Source organism: Lepisosteus oculatus, chromosome 9 (genome assembly GCF_040954835.1).
Source record: "Lepisosteus oculatus isolate fLepOcu1 chromosome 9, fLepOcu1.hap2, whole genome shotgun sequence".
NCBI classification, from domain to species: Eukaryota; Metazoa; Chordata; class Actinopteri; order Semionotiformes; family Lepisosteidae; genus Lepisosteus; species Lepisosteus oculatus.
Genome location: NC_090704.1, coordinates 44,943,647 through 44,957,941, shown reverse-complemented (window position 1 = coordinate 44,957,941; position 14,295 = coordinate 44,943,647). Strand labels below are relative to the sequence as shown.

At 47.0% G+C, this 14,295-nt stretch overlaps 1 protein-coding gene across 3 annotated transcripts in view; it reads right to left on the bottom strand.

Annotated features, from left to right (window-relative positions):
* si:dkey-237i9.1 (SEC14-like protein 1) overlaps positions 1-14,295 on the bottom strand; it is a 34,162-nt gene that overhangs the window by 16,775 nt on the left and 3,092 nt on the right. For all 3 annotated transcript variants that reach the window (XM_069194600.1, XM_006635201.3, XM_069194601.1), the window contains exon 2: positions 14,042-14,131. In XM_069194600.1, coding sequence (XP_069050701.1) covers positions 14,042-14,104 — 63 coding nt within the window. In that variant the 5' untranslated portion in view covers positions 14,105-14,131. The remainder of the gene's footprint in view (positions 1-14,041; positions 14,132-14,295) is intronic.

Genomic DNA, 14,295 nt, shown 5'->3' with positions numbered 1-14,295 from the left:
CCCCAAAGGCAAATACACCCCTGTCCGCAAAGACGCCTCTCCCGCAGCCGACGAGGCGGGGGGGCGAAGCAGAGTGGCCCCGCTGCCCCAGACCACACTTCCCAGACCGAACTCTTCGCCGTCCGGAGGGCGAGGGGCTACTGGCTCTCTGCTGGCAAACCGAGCCCCCAGCGGGAGTATCTCTGGCAGCCAGCGCTTCCAATCCGAATGAGGCACACGAGCCAGCCAACACCAGCCTCGGGGTGGGCAACCTGCTGCACGACAAACACGCCAGCTCTGCCCCCCAGGAAAGAAGCTGTAGACCGTCAGCTGAGCACAGACAGCACAGCTATAACAACACTTCCAACAGAGGAAAAGTCACTTTCAGTCCAGCAAACCTTGACATTGCCAGATTGCAGTAGAGTTAGAAAATTGATTCCAGCCTTAAACGTTGGAAGAACAATAACATGAGAGAATAAGCATGACCCTCTGTGACCCCCGGAGCCAGAACGGACAGACCATCTTAAACCGGAGGCAGGGGGAGCAGGCTGGACGCGTTTTTGTCTCCAAGGAACAGAATGAACTTTTCCGAAAAACACCTCTCCAAACTGCTCTAGGGCAGGCCAGCTGAATGATTCTTCGGAAAAGATTTCCACCCAAAGCCAAAACAGATTTCTGCAATATTCCACAAGCTCACACCCAAGACTTGTTGCAGCACAGGCAACCTAATAAAAATGCAGTTTAACAGCTTCACAAGGCTGCTGCGCAGGATGGTTTTTAAAGCGCTTTCCATTTGTAGCATTTAAATAAATGTCTGTTAGAAACTTTAATGATCTGACAACAGTGGCCTATAATGTCATAGCTTCTGGCTATCTTGCTTTTTAATATACTGGTATCATTCAATAAAAGAAAACAATGAAAAGCAACTTTGGCTGACCTCTTTTTTTCCCCAAGAGCAGCCAGGATTTTATCTTAGAAAACTGAAAGCCTGAGCAAACACAGGCTGCCACAGCAGCCAAATGTGCAAAACACCCTCCGAGCAAAATTCAAATCATGTTAAATAAGGAACTTGAGAAACAGTCATGCATATTAAACAAACACTGTGAACTGGCTCCTAATTACAGACCTAGACCTGATCCTTAAAAGCTCAGCCAACCCTGAAAAAGCAGGGTCACAAGATGTGTGCAGTAGCTCCATGAAAGAACACCTCACCTCTCGAAACCCGACTGTCAATGTTTATGACATTTGTGGTGAAGGCTGACTTCTCTGTATACTAGTGAATATGAATCATGGTAAAATGTAACACAGTGTGCTTACTTAAGAGTTCCTGTCCTGCATGCATTTCGAATAAAAGCCTGTTACAGTAATTGTCATTTCAAACTGTAATAGGTAACTGGACCCAAGATAGATTACAATTAGACATGCGACCTGGCCATGCTGGACTCTCTGCTCGGGAACTCGTTCAGACCTCTGTGCCATATTCTTTTTGTTCTTTTAATTGCAGAGGCTTTTGCAATTCACACGAGACAAAGTTAACCTTAAACACTTCCGACACCAGCAGCCTCTGACATCAACAGTTGCTCCACAGCCCCAGGAGGTGTCTGCACGGGCTCCGAGCTGGGACTTCGGCGAGAGATCCTGAGTGCAGGAGTGTGGATCAAGGTGGGGGCTGAAGTGAGATTATAGTCACTGCCGGGGAGAAGCAAACAGGTGCAAAGCAGTGCTCAGAGACACAGGTGCTGTGCCAAATACTAAAAAAGACTACTGAAAAAGTGCCTCTCTGACTGTAATGGAGTGTACTTCTAGCACATTCACTTACTGTGCTTAGTATACTTGTTTCATTGAAAAGAATTTACAGCACTGCTGCTCTGTGCCTGTGCTCACTGCTATAGCTGCCCACTGCACAGCAAAACTGATACTTTCAGGGGTGCAGTGTGCAGAAATAAAAGCATGGCCATTTTTGTTTTCACCAAACAATTAAACAGATCAATTAAACGTACAGAAGGACATGCTGAACTACCAATGCACAATACAGGTCAATGGAAGACAGTCAGGACTAAAATGCTGTGGGTTGTGTTTGCAGAAGTGTAGGAAGTGAAACTGGCATGTTGGAAGCTGAAAAATAAAAAATGAATGATTTTAATAAATATTAAGAGAGACTCGTCTTATTTGTAGCTATTTTTTTCTCTATGTACATACTGTATGAGGTCTCATGGCTAGTGTATGAGTAATCTCAATGCCCAGGGAGCTAAATGAAACGGTGATGCTTGCCAGCAGCTCAGGATGAGTTTCAAGGTGCCCCCGTCCCCGGCCCACCCGACTGGAGAAACGAGCTCTCTCCCTGGGCCTCGCCTGCACATCCGGCCTGCCGGGGGGGCAGCCGGCAGAAGCTGCTGCACAGACAGTCACGTTGCAGCCTCTCTCTGCCAGCTCGGACACGACTAATGCAAGTTAAGCTGTATCCAATCGATCCTTTCCCCCTGCATCAGGGCGCCAGTCTCCACACCCCGAGAGTCAGATCTAGAAGCCACTGGGAGCGAAACTGAGAAGCAGCACTGGAAAAATAAGCACCCCCCACCCCCCAGCTTTTCACTTAGCGTCTGTCTTTCAAAAGCCAGCAAAGGAGCACAGAGTGCACTGCAATTCTGGCAATGTAAAGCCATGTCTTAAAAGTACACAGTCGTGCTGTGTTTTCAGTTAAATAATGAATGCCCACACCTAAACCGTCCCATTGAAGCATTTAATAGTATCCCCTGTCCACATCCTGGAGCCTCAACACCCTGCGACTCAGGTGGGAGCAGATGGAAAAACAAGATCTGTATTATAGGTATGCTGCCCAGGCACAGCAAACGCGCTAAACCCGTGGCAAACAGATCTGAACGCCGCAAAGACCTTCTTCAGGATGACTGTTGAATCACTGACGCAAGAGCATTCAGGACTGAAATCAGGATCGTCATGTGAGGAACAGTGTGCACCTGGGATTAGTGGTTATAGCCAACTATACTTCTAAACATCATGGCTTGGGGCCCCTGGAAAAACGAGTGGAGGAGATCACTGGATCAATAAGCTGCACAGGCTATGCTCATTTGTAACCCTTACACTCTTATAAAGTTCACCCAGGTAACCTCTGTGTGGCACCTCTTTCCTAACTGTCCGCTGAACTTGTGAGCTTGTGCAGCCCCTTTCACCCCTCGATTGTGCTATCTTGGAGAAACAAGGCTCTCCGCACTTATATCACAGGATCGACTCCAGTCTGCTGGACACACATACAGTCTGTAAAGCAAGACAATCCAGGCACAGACAGCCATAACCTTTCTGCTACTGCAGACCGAGGCTGAGATAATAAACGATTAGCAGACGTGAACTTTTCTGCAGGCTATATCAATACACAGTGAAACAGAAGCAAATCCTGGAAAAGGTCATTCTCTCTCTCTCTATATATAAGGTAGGGAACAGAGATTCAATAACAGGTGCTTCAGCTGAGACGTTGTAAGAGGTGTCTGACTTTAGCATCCATCTAATAAAAACTGTGAAAGGGCAGCACAGTACCCTAGCCACCTAACTAATTCTCATTCTGCCGAAGCAGGACTGTTCGATCAAACAATCAAAAAAGAGCAGAAATGAAACAAGACCTTTGAACGCAGGAAAAGATGTATTATATTCTAGAAATGCAGAAGAGCGATAATACTGTAATTTGATAAGAAAAGAGAAAAACTCACATGTTCGATGGGATGGAATCATCAACATAACTGCACTAAAACAATTCTGAGCCATACAAGCACTTCTAGTCTCTACTCTTACAAGTGAATTTGATTAATTCTGATGTAAAAACAATTGTTTAGTTGCCTGAAGACCACAAGTTTTCTACACTTCTATACACACAGACTCAGTCTTGAGTAATAGATCAAACCCTGGACAATACAGACCTATTGGATTGCTGGTGTTCAGCTCTAACTGCAGCTGGGGTTAATCTTACTGAGATGGCTAACAGTAGCTACTTCAAAAAGGAAGCCACAAGCCTTTATGTACAGTACACATGATACTGTACCTGGAGTGACCTGATCTAGCAGGCATCAAACAGTAAAAGGGACTGCTCTTCAAGGAAATGGTTAACCAGCACTGTGTAACCTGGACTCCAGTCAGGGGTAGCCTGGCTCAGAGACCTTTGCACATGAAAGCACTACTCCAGCACGGATGTAAAAAAGGTTCAGACTTTATTCACACTTTTATTACCTAAAGGTAAACAATAGAACAAAAGCCTAGCTGTCTCAGCTCAAGATAAACTTCAGATTACCTTCTGTAAAAATACAGCTGAGCAGCTAAGCTATTTAACAGCTCCAAAACAAATCTCTTTTCCAAAAGGAACTTGTGTTTTCCAAACTCTCACCATGAATCACGTCCACATACTCATCAATTGATCGCCTCCTTGCTCCCTTTCCCCTGTGGTTGTGTGTGTAGTGAAGGCTCTGCTAGCTAGCAGAGGTGAAAGGTCACCTTTTTTAAATGTCACCTGACATATTGCCATCCTTCAATGGGTCAGGTGACTGAGGACGGCAGGTCATTCTGGGCAATGTGTGTTCAGACATGAACTGGCCTTTCTGAACCTACTGCCCTCTCACTATGCACAGCAGGTCAAAACTGGCCTGGCGCATAGCGTGACCGAAGGAAATGAATCGCATGTTCTGTTTTTCAGTAAACAAGGATGTTTTTTTTTTAAAGAGGGCAGGGGGTGCAGAATGAGCCATAGCTTGGGAATAGACAATTGTTATAAAAGTGCTGCTCTTGCAGAAAGATATTCCCTGTTTTACGATCGTGCAGACTATACAGTTTTTACAATACCACCAACTTGTAGCAGAACAGCACAGGAGCCAACAGGGGCACTGCCTTGAGATACAGTTAGTACTGACACTGTTCCATAACAATGGAAGTGTCCGGAAAAAGTATTAATCAATTACTCACACAGCTGAGTTTGTTTTGCAAATCATATTCTCTTTGAACACTAATAAAATTTAAAAAAACAAGAACAGCAGGCTCCAAAACTTAATGTTATAGGTATTTTTTATATTCAAACTATGCTCTTCCATTACTTCACTTGAATTGCATTATTCTATTACAGCACCTAGGGGTGAAATCTGGGTATCCCTGTATTTTTATTTCTGAACTACCTGGATGATGGTGCCTGCCAAGCAAACAACAACAGGTTTACAAACCTCGGCGGACAGGAGGATACCACACAGGTCAGTAAATAGATTTTAAAAAGCCGAGGACGTTCTGCAGAAAGAAAAACACACACCGACAGCATCCATAGATACTTGCACGTGAGCGGAGATGCAGATTATGAGGCAGAGACCGAGGCCAGAGCTGTGCGTGCTGCAGGGTGGGAAGAAAAACATGCTAACTCCAGGAAACAGACTGCTTACGAGGCAGAGCGGCTTGACAACACTGGAAAGTTCCAAGCCCTGGCCTGCTCTGGTGCTCAACAGGCCGCCTCGGGGCTGCTATCCAAACAGCACTGGGAACACTCAAACACGGATGCAGAGGTTATCACCGGGGCGGTGCTGTTGACACAGCGGCAGGGCTGCGAGATGGGGAGAGGAAGCTCCTACAGGGAACACAAGATATTGCAGACGAGCACGGTCAGCGGCCTGTGGGCACACTCTCTTCACCACCCCACCCCCCCCCGCGCGGAATCCAACTGGCGGACTCAGCAAAATGTCCTCAACGATGAAAAGAGGACTCGTGCACCCCAGAGCTTTGACGCTAACAAAACAAGACGGGTTCATGCTGAAACAGGCAGTTATTCAACACTACCTCCCCCCTCACCCCTCTTAGTTTCTTCTCCGAGTCCCAGGGAAGCATCCACACACATCAGCCTCTTCTCCTAAAGAGCTCTACCAAACAGGACGTCAGCAACAACGTACTTAATAATGGCTAGAAAAAAACAAAGTGCAGACCTGGATAAAAGAGAATCAATTAAATAAAAACCCAGGGGCAACACTGCAAGGAAAAGCATAAACAAAAGTCACAGTAAAATTGAATATTCCAGGGTCCCTCCTCACAGCTCTTCTCATCTGTGGATAGCGCTGTATTTGAATTTCAGTCTAAACTGAAGAACCCAGGGGTGATATCTGATTCAAGCTTGACATGTGAAAAAACATCTTTCTTCTACCTCAGAAATATCGCCAGACCGCGCCTTGTACCGCCGCTAACCGTGGCCGTAAAGCTGGTCAGCATTTTAGTCTTCCCTCGAAATTAAATACCGTAAAGCCCTACTCACCGCGCGTTCAAACTTGACCAAGTCCAGAACTGGACAGGCAGAACCCTGACCGGATCTTGTGTAAGTGACCGCATTGCTCCTATCCTGGAGCCCTTGCACTGGGTCCACTCCATAGGCTTGGCATCGCAGTACCTGACTGACTTACTGTCATCCTATTCCCCACCTCACAAGCCCCAAATCCACATACTGCAGGTGACAGGGCCTCTCTTACTACACACCCCAAAGCTCTGGAATTCCAGCACTAAGGACATCTGGGAGCCATCTTCCCTGAGCACTTCCAAATCCAGGCTCAAAACCTTCTTTAGAAGGGCTCTTATTTTACTGGTTCTGTGTCTGTCCCTTCTCTTTCCTACTGTATTCTGAAATCTTATTGCAGTTGTGTAACTGCTCTCTCGTCTCCCTGTATGCTTTTTAAAGGCTCTGTATAAATAAAGTTATTATTCCTCTGCAATGCTGCGACCACTGTTTGCGCAGTGGCTTTTCAAAACTCAACAGAAGGAAAGCATGCTTCGGCTACGCTGGCTCAGGCACGTAGAGGGATCTGCGAGGAACTGCACAGAGCTGAAGAATAACAGCAGTTAGCGACGCCGCACAGGAACGGAGAAGCTGGTGTGAGAGAGGTGGATCTGTCACCTGCGCAAGATTCAAAGAAAACTGGGCGGAGAAGCTGGCTAGCAGCTCCTGAGAGAGGGAGGGATTGTGGGTAAGGATGGACTGGGTTGCCCAAAACGGAGCAGAACAAGAGACACCCAGCTACAGCCATCGTGCATGCGTGTCCAGATGCGAAGAGGAAGGCGCATGTTAAGAGCCAACTTCTGGGACCAGTTCCCTAAATGCAGCAGCCCACACCCCCCCCCATTTCCAGAATAGGGAAACAATTCTGGCAGACCGCCCTGGCTTGTGGCCGGCTGGGGTCTAGTCAGCGTTCTTCCAGCACGTAGCCATAGAGAAGACCAGACACGGGGGGGGGGGCTGTCCTATCAGCTGCCAGCCGCCTTCCGATAAAAACAGGAAATGGCAAAGCACAACAAACTCCTAAAGCTTGCCTCCTCGGGCCTCAGCAGAACAGCCTGCTCCCCTTCCTCACGGTTCACCTCGGAGGGCTGTTTCAAAACGCTTGTTTTCAGGGCCAAACGCTGTCGTCATTCACACCTCGAGACTCCACCACAGTCTCATCGGCCTTTCCAGGCAACTGTAACCCAAGGCAAACAGCAAACCCTCCCCCCCGGTGAGATTTAAAATGAGTTTTTCTGAATCACATTAGATCCTGGCCAGCTTTTCCACAAACACTGATGCAAGATCCCCCCAGACTCTGACATCACCGCTTTCGAACAAAACAACGCCGGAAAACAGCACCTTTATAGGACAAGACACAGGGCCCAAGACTGCTGCCGGTTCTCTTCGTGGCGGAGGGGAATTCGCAGGTGCTTACGCAAGGACTCAGGTGGCCATTCACAAAGACCAGCTGAATAAGAAGGGACTCGGTGAATACACCGGCAGGGGCTGCGCAGCTGGCTGTACTGGAAACAGCGCTCCAGCTATGCTCAGTACTGCTGGGACAAGCTCCACTAACACCCAGAGCTGCACCATGGAAGTGGTAAAGAGGTATCAGGAGTGGCAAGGAGGCACTGTCATTCCAAAGACACCCGACCTGACCAGATATCTCCGATGCCAAACCAATCTGTCTGCGCGTGCGAGTGCAAGTGTACCGATCTCACACAGCCATTGGCATGAAATGTACCATAAACAGTCAGGATTTCGGAGTACCCCGCCTCACGTGTTTGAAATTCCTGACTTGCCTAGCCATCTGGGTGTGTCACAATGAAAAAAAAAAAAGAATTAAACTGGGACACAGCTGCCGTGCTCGTGCAGCAGTCAGGAGAGGAGAGGCACGTGTGGATTCTCCGCGCGCCGCGGACGCGGCCCAGGACTCCCCCCGGGATTCAGGGTCCCTGTGCTTCAGGACCGAGCGGCTCATGGAGAAAAACAACACCCCCGACACATCGACACCGCACTGCTGACCAGAGGGAGGGACTGCCTGGAGCTGTCGAGCACAACGAACACCACCGCTCGGCTCGAAGAGGAAATTCCCTGCATGTGAACCAGAAATCACTGTACAGCATGTCAGCAAGAGCCCGGCGGGCTTACAGTGATTCCCAGCAGCGGAGCGGGAAGACCTGGCGAGCTCCTGCTCGGGCAACGGCCGCATGCTCAAGTCGTTAGCCTCGCCAGGGCTTGACGAATATTCTCCCAGACACTGGCGTCACCACAGCCCGGCCGTAATTCAAAACAGACTCAAGGTCAGCAAATTCCACCACTGACTCCCAGCAGGGCGGCCCGCAGCAGAAATGCTTTAAGCGAAGGAGGAATAAATTCAAACGCGGCAGCCTCCCTCAAAGGCCTGGCCTTGAGGTAGAGGAACAGCTACAAACGAGAGGAGCCGTTCAGTCCGCTGAGCCTGGCCGCTCGGAAGTAGTTCAGTGACTAGAGGACCTGGCGGAGCTGTACTTGGAAAGAACCCTGGGCTTCAGTTTCCACAGCGTGGCAGGGCTGGACATTTTGTTCCACGCTTACACCACCCTTTGTGTAAAGGGGTATCTCGTGATCTCAGTTTTAAATGTGCTTCTGTGGTGCTGCCGCGCCCGCCCTCCGGCTTGTGCATCACCGTTCATTCCAGTGGGCTGTCAGGGAACGCATTGGAGGATTTCGAATGCTTGAATCAGGTCCAAAATCCACCGATATTCTGAATGGCTCTCTTACTTTAAATATCACATATGAATGTCTGATCTGTGGAATTACTGTGTTCTCAAGACGTGGGTTCAAACACCAACATTTGCACAAAGCAAAAGGCTTATTAATCCTTAGCAGACTCATTAGGTGATGTGCTTTAACCGAGATTTGTAAGGGGAAGAGCAGTGTTAACACAACCGCGGGTGAAAGCAGTCGCCGAGGCTGCGGAGGACAGCACCGAGAGCACCTGCAGAGACACTGGTGTGGATCGACAGCAAAGCGAAATCTGGAACAGCTACATCCCCAGTGGGAGATGAGGGAACAGCTTGAGCAGTTAATCAAATTTCTTGGCTGCTGGCCGGTATAGACTTGACAGTAAAGAATCCTACAAACGCACACATCTGCTCGTCTCTTCCTCGAGACGAGATATAACTGACTCCACAACCAACAAGTGAAAACACTGCCCCTCCGCAGTGCACACAACTCTGTACCTCTCCACTGGAGACACACCGGGCGACACACTCACAGGAACAGGCCACTTCAAAACAGGCTCAGATAATGAGGGCTTTTTTCTCTGCTGAATACCAGTATTCAGCTGGTTCAAAAACACCCACGCAAACTCCGACCGAACAGGCAAGCCTGGAGCAGCGTTTCCACTGCTGCCTTAGTCTTTAGAGACATGAAGACAGAGCTGCAATATTCCCAAAGCAGTCATCCGGAGCCGACTGGAGAGTTCCATCACAGCAGAGGACGAGCCCCCAGGGGGCAGCGGCGAGCGCAGGGAAGGGGCCGTGACGACAGCGGCTGTGAACTGGGACACAGGGAGCGGATTGAAAGGGCTGTGCTATCGCCCCACATCTCGGATCGCCCCGAGATTCAAACTGTTATACTTGCAGAGGTCTGAACGTTATCTCTTCATCATCTGAGCTGTACTTGCAGTGCTTTGACGCTGTAAATGCTGCCCCATGACAAATTCAATAACTAATCATCTTGGGGTTTTCATACTGTAGACAGCCTGTGTGCGATTTCTCAAGAAGCCGTCTTGAGTCAGGAAGTATCAGATAATACATGGCTCAAATTAATGCCTGGATCTCTGAGGAGGGGTGACAAATGTCCTTCTCACCCAGATGACTTATGAAGTGGCACAACCGCCATATGTCATGGTGGTGAAGCACATCCTTTTTTCTGAGGAGGGAAACAAGACAGATCAGCACATGCTATTTGTAAACAGTCCCTGTGCAGCAGTTTTTACATGAAACCTCCACTTCCCCTTCACAGTGATGTGCTGCATCCTGAGGCACACAACAGATAACTATAGTGCTCCTTCTGTCCTTAAGAGACTGATGTCAAAACTGAAACAAATAGGAGAGCGTACAACAATTTGTCTTTCCTTCAAGATTCATTTTCCTTTTCTAACAGCACCTCGGCTTTGATCTAAAACAACAACAAAAATCACAGTGCGATATCCACATCCTGTTATTGCAAGGCACTCCAGTGCAAAATTAGCAACGCAGGACAGCAAAGCATGCCCAGCATTATTGTTGCTTCAGAAATGTTCAAAGTGGCAAATTTCTGCAGAACTACAACAGCAGTTTCATTCTTGAATTAATCATCAGACACACTAAGAGTATTAAAACAATAACCCGGCATCCTGTGCAGATTCAAACTGTCTACAAATAAAACTGCCCCAAATCCCTGTCTTCAACCTGCCTCTACAGATTATGACACCGCAGATAAGAACATGTCATATCTCGAGTGGTGTAAAACAGTACAGTACTTTACTCCTATCACTGCTTTTGCATGAGCTAGTTCCAACGCTTGTATATTCTGATAGCATCTTCTATGGAGAAGCACATTGCCCATGTGAACAGTCTGTTCCCACACTGCAACACCAGGGTGCTCATTAATTCAGGTCTGAAAACCAGGCAACAGACTGCTTACTTTAAAATGGAGCTTCTGAATTCTCAATGCATCTCCCCCCCTGCTCCTTAGGGGTCATACATCAGAAGGCTGCTTCTGGCCAGACCAGTCCAGTCCAACACACCTCCAGTGACAAGCCTCTGCAATCACACATGTCTGCCAATAAAGTAAAAATGCTGCTGCACAGTTTAATGCTAAAGCCCGATCATGAGCCTGATGAAGCCGGGGCAATGTATCTATCTACCAATATTATTTACTGTTAGTACTGTAGTCTCTATTATTCTAACTGAGCACCGAATTCTATTTCAATGTATGAGCTTTAACCAGACAAATGTGTCCACTGCATCCCAGTCTTATTCCAAGACTCTGCGTGTGATTGAAGATACATGTGGGTTAGTCTGCTCTGCACTGACTGGGGTCAGGGAAACATCAGCAACCCAAAGCTCTGAGTTTTATGGTTCATCAGTTGCTTCTTTATCAGTTCAAGAAGCTGATTCATCAATGCATGTTTTTTTTTTTTAAAGAATGCATCAAAAGCAACTCACATGGTGAAGCCCCTGCCTTTTTTCACATTCTGAAATGTGGTTTCATCCCAGGAAAACACTGGCAGGCAAAGCTGGAACAGGGATCGGCAGCAGTGAATTCCTGAGGCTGTTCTGAAAAGCTGCTAATTCACACAGCAGTGCTCTTATTGGCCATTAAAGCTCATAGCCGAAAGCACAGCTGACAAGATCGTAGCTATGATGCTGGAAGGAGTAAAAAAAAACATGCTGGTTCTGCGGGGAACAAGCTTGGCATGAATAATGGAGATTACTGGCTTTTACTTATATATAGCAACAACTGCATCAGACTACAGAGTCAAGGGGGAAAAAGAGACAAGATAATGTAATGGGTGCTTCAACATTTACACATTATAGTAATATACACCGTGCTTAAATGAGAAGAAAGAGGCCTTTTAAGTTCAGTAACACAGGGAATCTCTTCAAATAAACCTTAAATACTTATTAAGTATATTTGGTATACTATACTTAGTAAGTATTTAAATGCTTAAATACTTTAACTTATAGCAAAAGAATAATACAGAGTCTTAAGTTTTATTCTGAGGCTGAGATAGTGGCACTAATTGCAGCTGTGTTATTCATAGGAAGAATCTTCGAACGCGAGAGAGAATTGAAGAATGTTTCAAAGATGAGGCCCAGTAAAGCAGAAATTTCATGAAGGACAGAAGCATACAAAATGTACAACAGAGAGACAAAGAAAACTAGTTCGTGGTTTAGTTCCAAGAAAGAACAACATCGAAGATGTTCAGCGCCCTGAATATCAGCTGGCCTGCCCTGCCATGCCTTGATAACTGCCTTGGCAGAGTTGGCTTTTCTTCAGCTGGCTGGCCTACTCCCTCACCATTCAACTCTCTCTCTCTGGTCAAGTGAGAAAACGTGGGCTCATCGTCACAGAGAGTCTGGCCATTCTTTCCACTGTAATGTCCGCAATCCTGACCAGGGAGGCACGACGCAGACAGCTGCTTTTACCAACATGACAGGTCTCGTCAGAGGAGGGCACAGTCCACACACAGGCCAGCACACCCCGTCCAGCCAGCGGAGCTGTGGCCTGCCACTTGCCCTCAAACGGCGCACAGGGGATCGCTAAAGACCGAAGTCAGCACCAGCGAGGACAACCCGATTTGATGCTCTACTTACCAGGGACATCAGGACAAGACCTAGGGATACACTTTGTACAGACTGCCTTCCTAATCCTAATCATGAATGAGAAAGGACTGCCTGGGTTATTTTGGTTTCTTGCCTGGAGTTCCCCAACAGATGGGGAGATCTGACAAGATCAATTTTAACCCTCTTATGTCTTTCAGAGTTATTCCTCTACAGCCAGATAGGAACATTTCAAATTCACTTTTTATTCAGTCTATTAACAAGAAGATAAAAAATGACCCCTTGTATTTGACTTATATTCTTTCTCTTGGGTTCATGCAGTTCACTTCCCTTCAGGGATATAACTTTAGAAACAGTGACAAAGTCATAGAAAATACCAAAACATGATGCGCAACATTTTCCAGAAGTCAGAGGAGTCACATGATTGGCCGACACTGAGTGGATCCACTTTTTAGAACTTTATAAAGGTGTATGTGAAGACAAAGGGTGTAGATGCAACTTTCGTGCAAGATTCAGTAACCGAAAACAGCTTTGTGCAAGCAGACATCTCAAAATATTACCCTTGTAAACACAGCTGCTAAGACACATTCTCATATTTCTTTAACTATTTAGCATGGATGCCTATTAATGATGAAAGAATGAAAGCTTTATTACAAAACAAATATCAGGGTTGCACAACCGTAACAGGGTCTGCCTGCTCACAGATGAGTCCGTCCCCCATTGCCAATCACATGAATAGACTATGACAGTAATGACCTCCACCCACAATAACTAAAAACAGCAGGCGGCTCATCAGCACAGAGCAGGAAAATCAGTGTATATCTTAACACTAACCACAGTGAGTCCGATATGGTCCTGTACTTCTTATCATTAATTGCTGAAATGCTGGTTATTGATTACTGAAAACAATTAGCACTAAAAAAGAGAAAACTGAGTATTTACAAATGCACAATGCATATGTGCAATGGTTTCCAGGGTGGTGCACTTCTGAATCATGACTCAAGAGCCACAGACAAGAAAAACACTGTTAAAAGGCATTTGGCTTTAACAGGAAAGACCGAGATAGAACAAGCAGTGAGAGACAGAACTACCAGAACTCCTGGACCTGGTGCCATCAAGGGGCTACAGCTCTGAGCTTTGCAAAGTAACAAACACAAACGATCACAGCACGTCCGACAGCAGTGCGAGACCCTAAACCAAGGTTAACTTGTTCTTGAACGGTGCTGCTTCTCTCTGGAAAGAGTTAGAACGTTACTGACTGGGCCAGTTCAGCACTTCCCGTCCCCAGACAAAGAGATCCATGTTGCAACCTCTTCTCCATGCAGTGAAACACAAACCTGCTCTCCATACTGGGCCCCCAGCTCTATGAAAAGGGCGAAGCCACTCTCTCATCACTCACTACAGGCTTGCTCTGGCGCAACAGACCTGCACGGACAGCACAGGCATTTAGGGAAGAGACGTTCCAACTCACCGCCATGACCAGCTCGAAAGGGTGTTTGTAAACCCGCACAGGGGACTGGTACTTCTGCACCATGGCTGCAGTATTTCAGGCTCCCAATGTCTGCAGGGAAAAGGGGGAAAAAAAGATCTGATATGAAGAATTCATTCTATGGAAAAAGAAAACCAGAACAGATATTTATTATTGCAGGGGCTACACATTTAACCCGAGCATGCAAGGAAGAAACGCTTTCTGGATAAAGCAGCGACATGCTGGAACACGGGAGT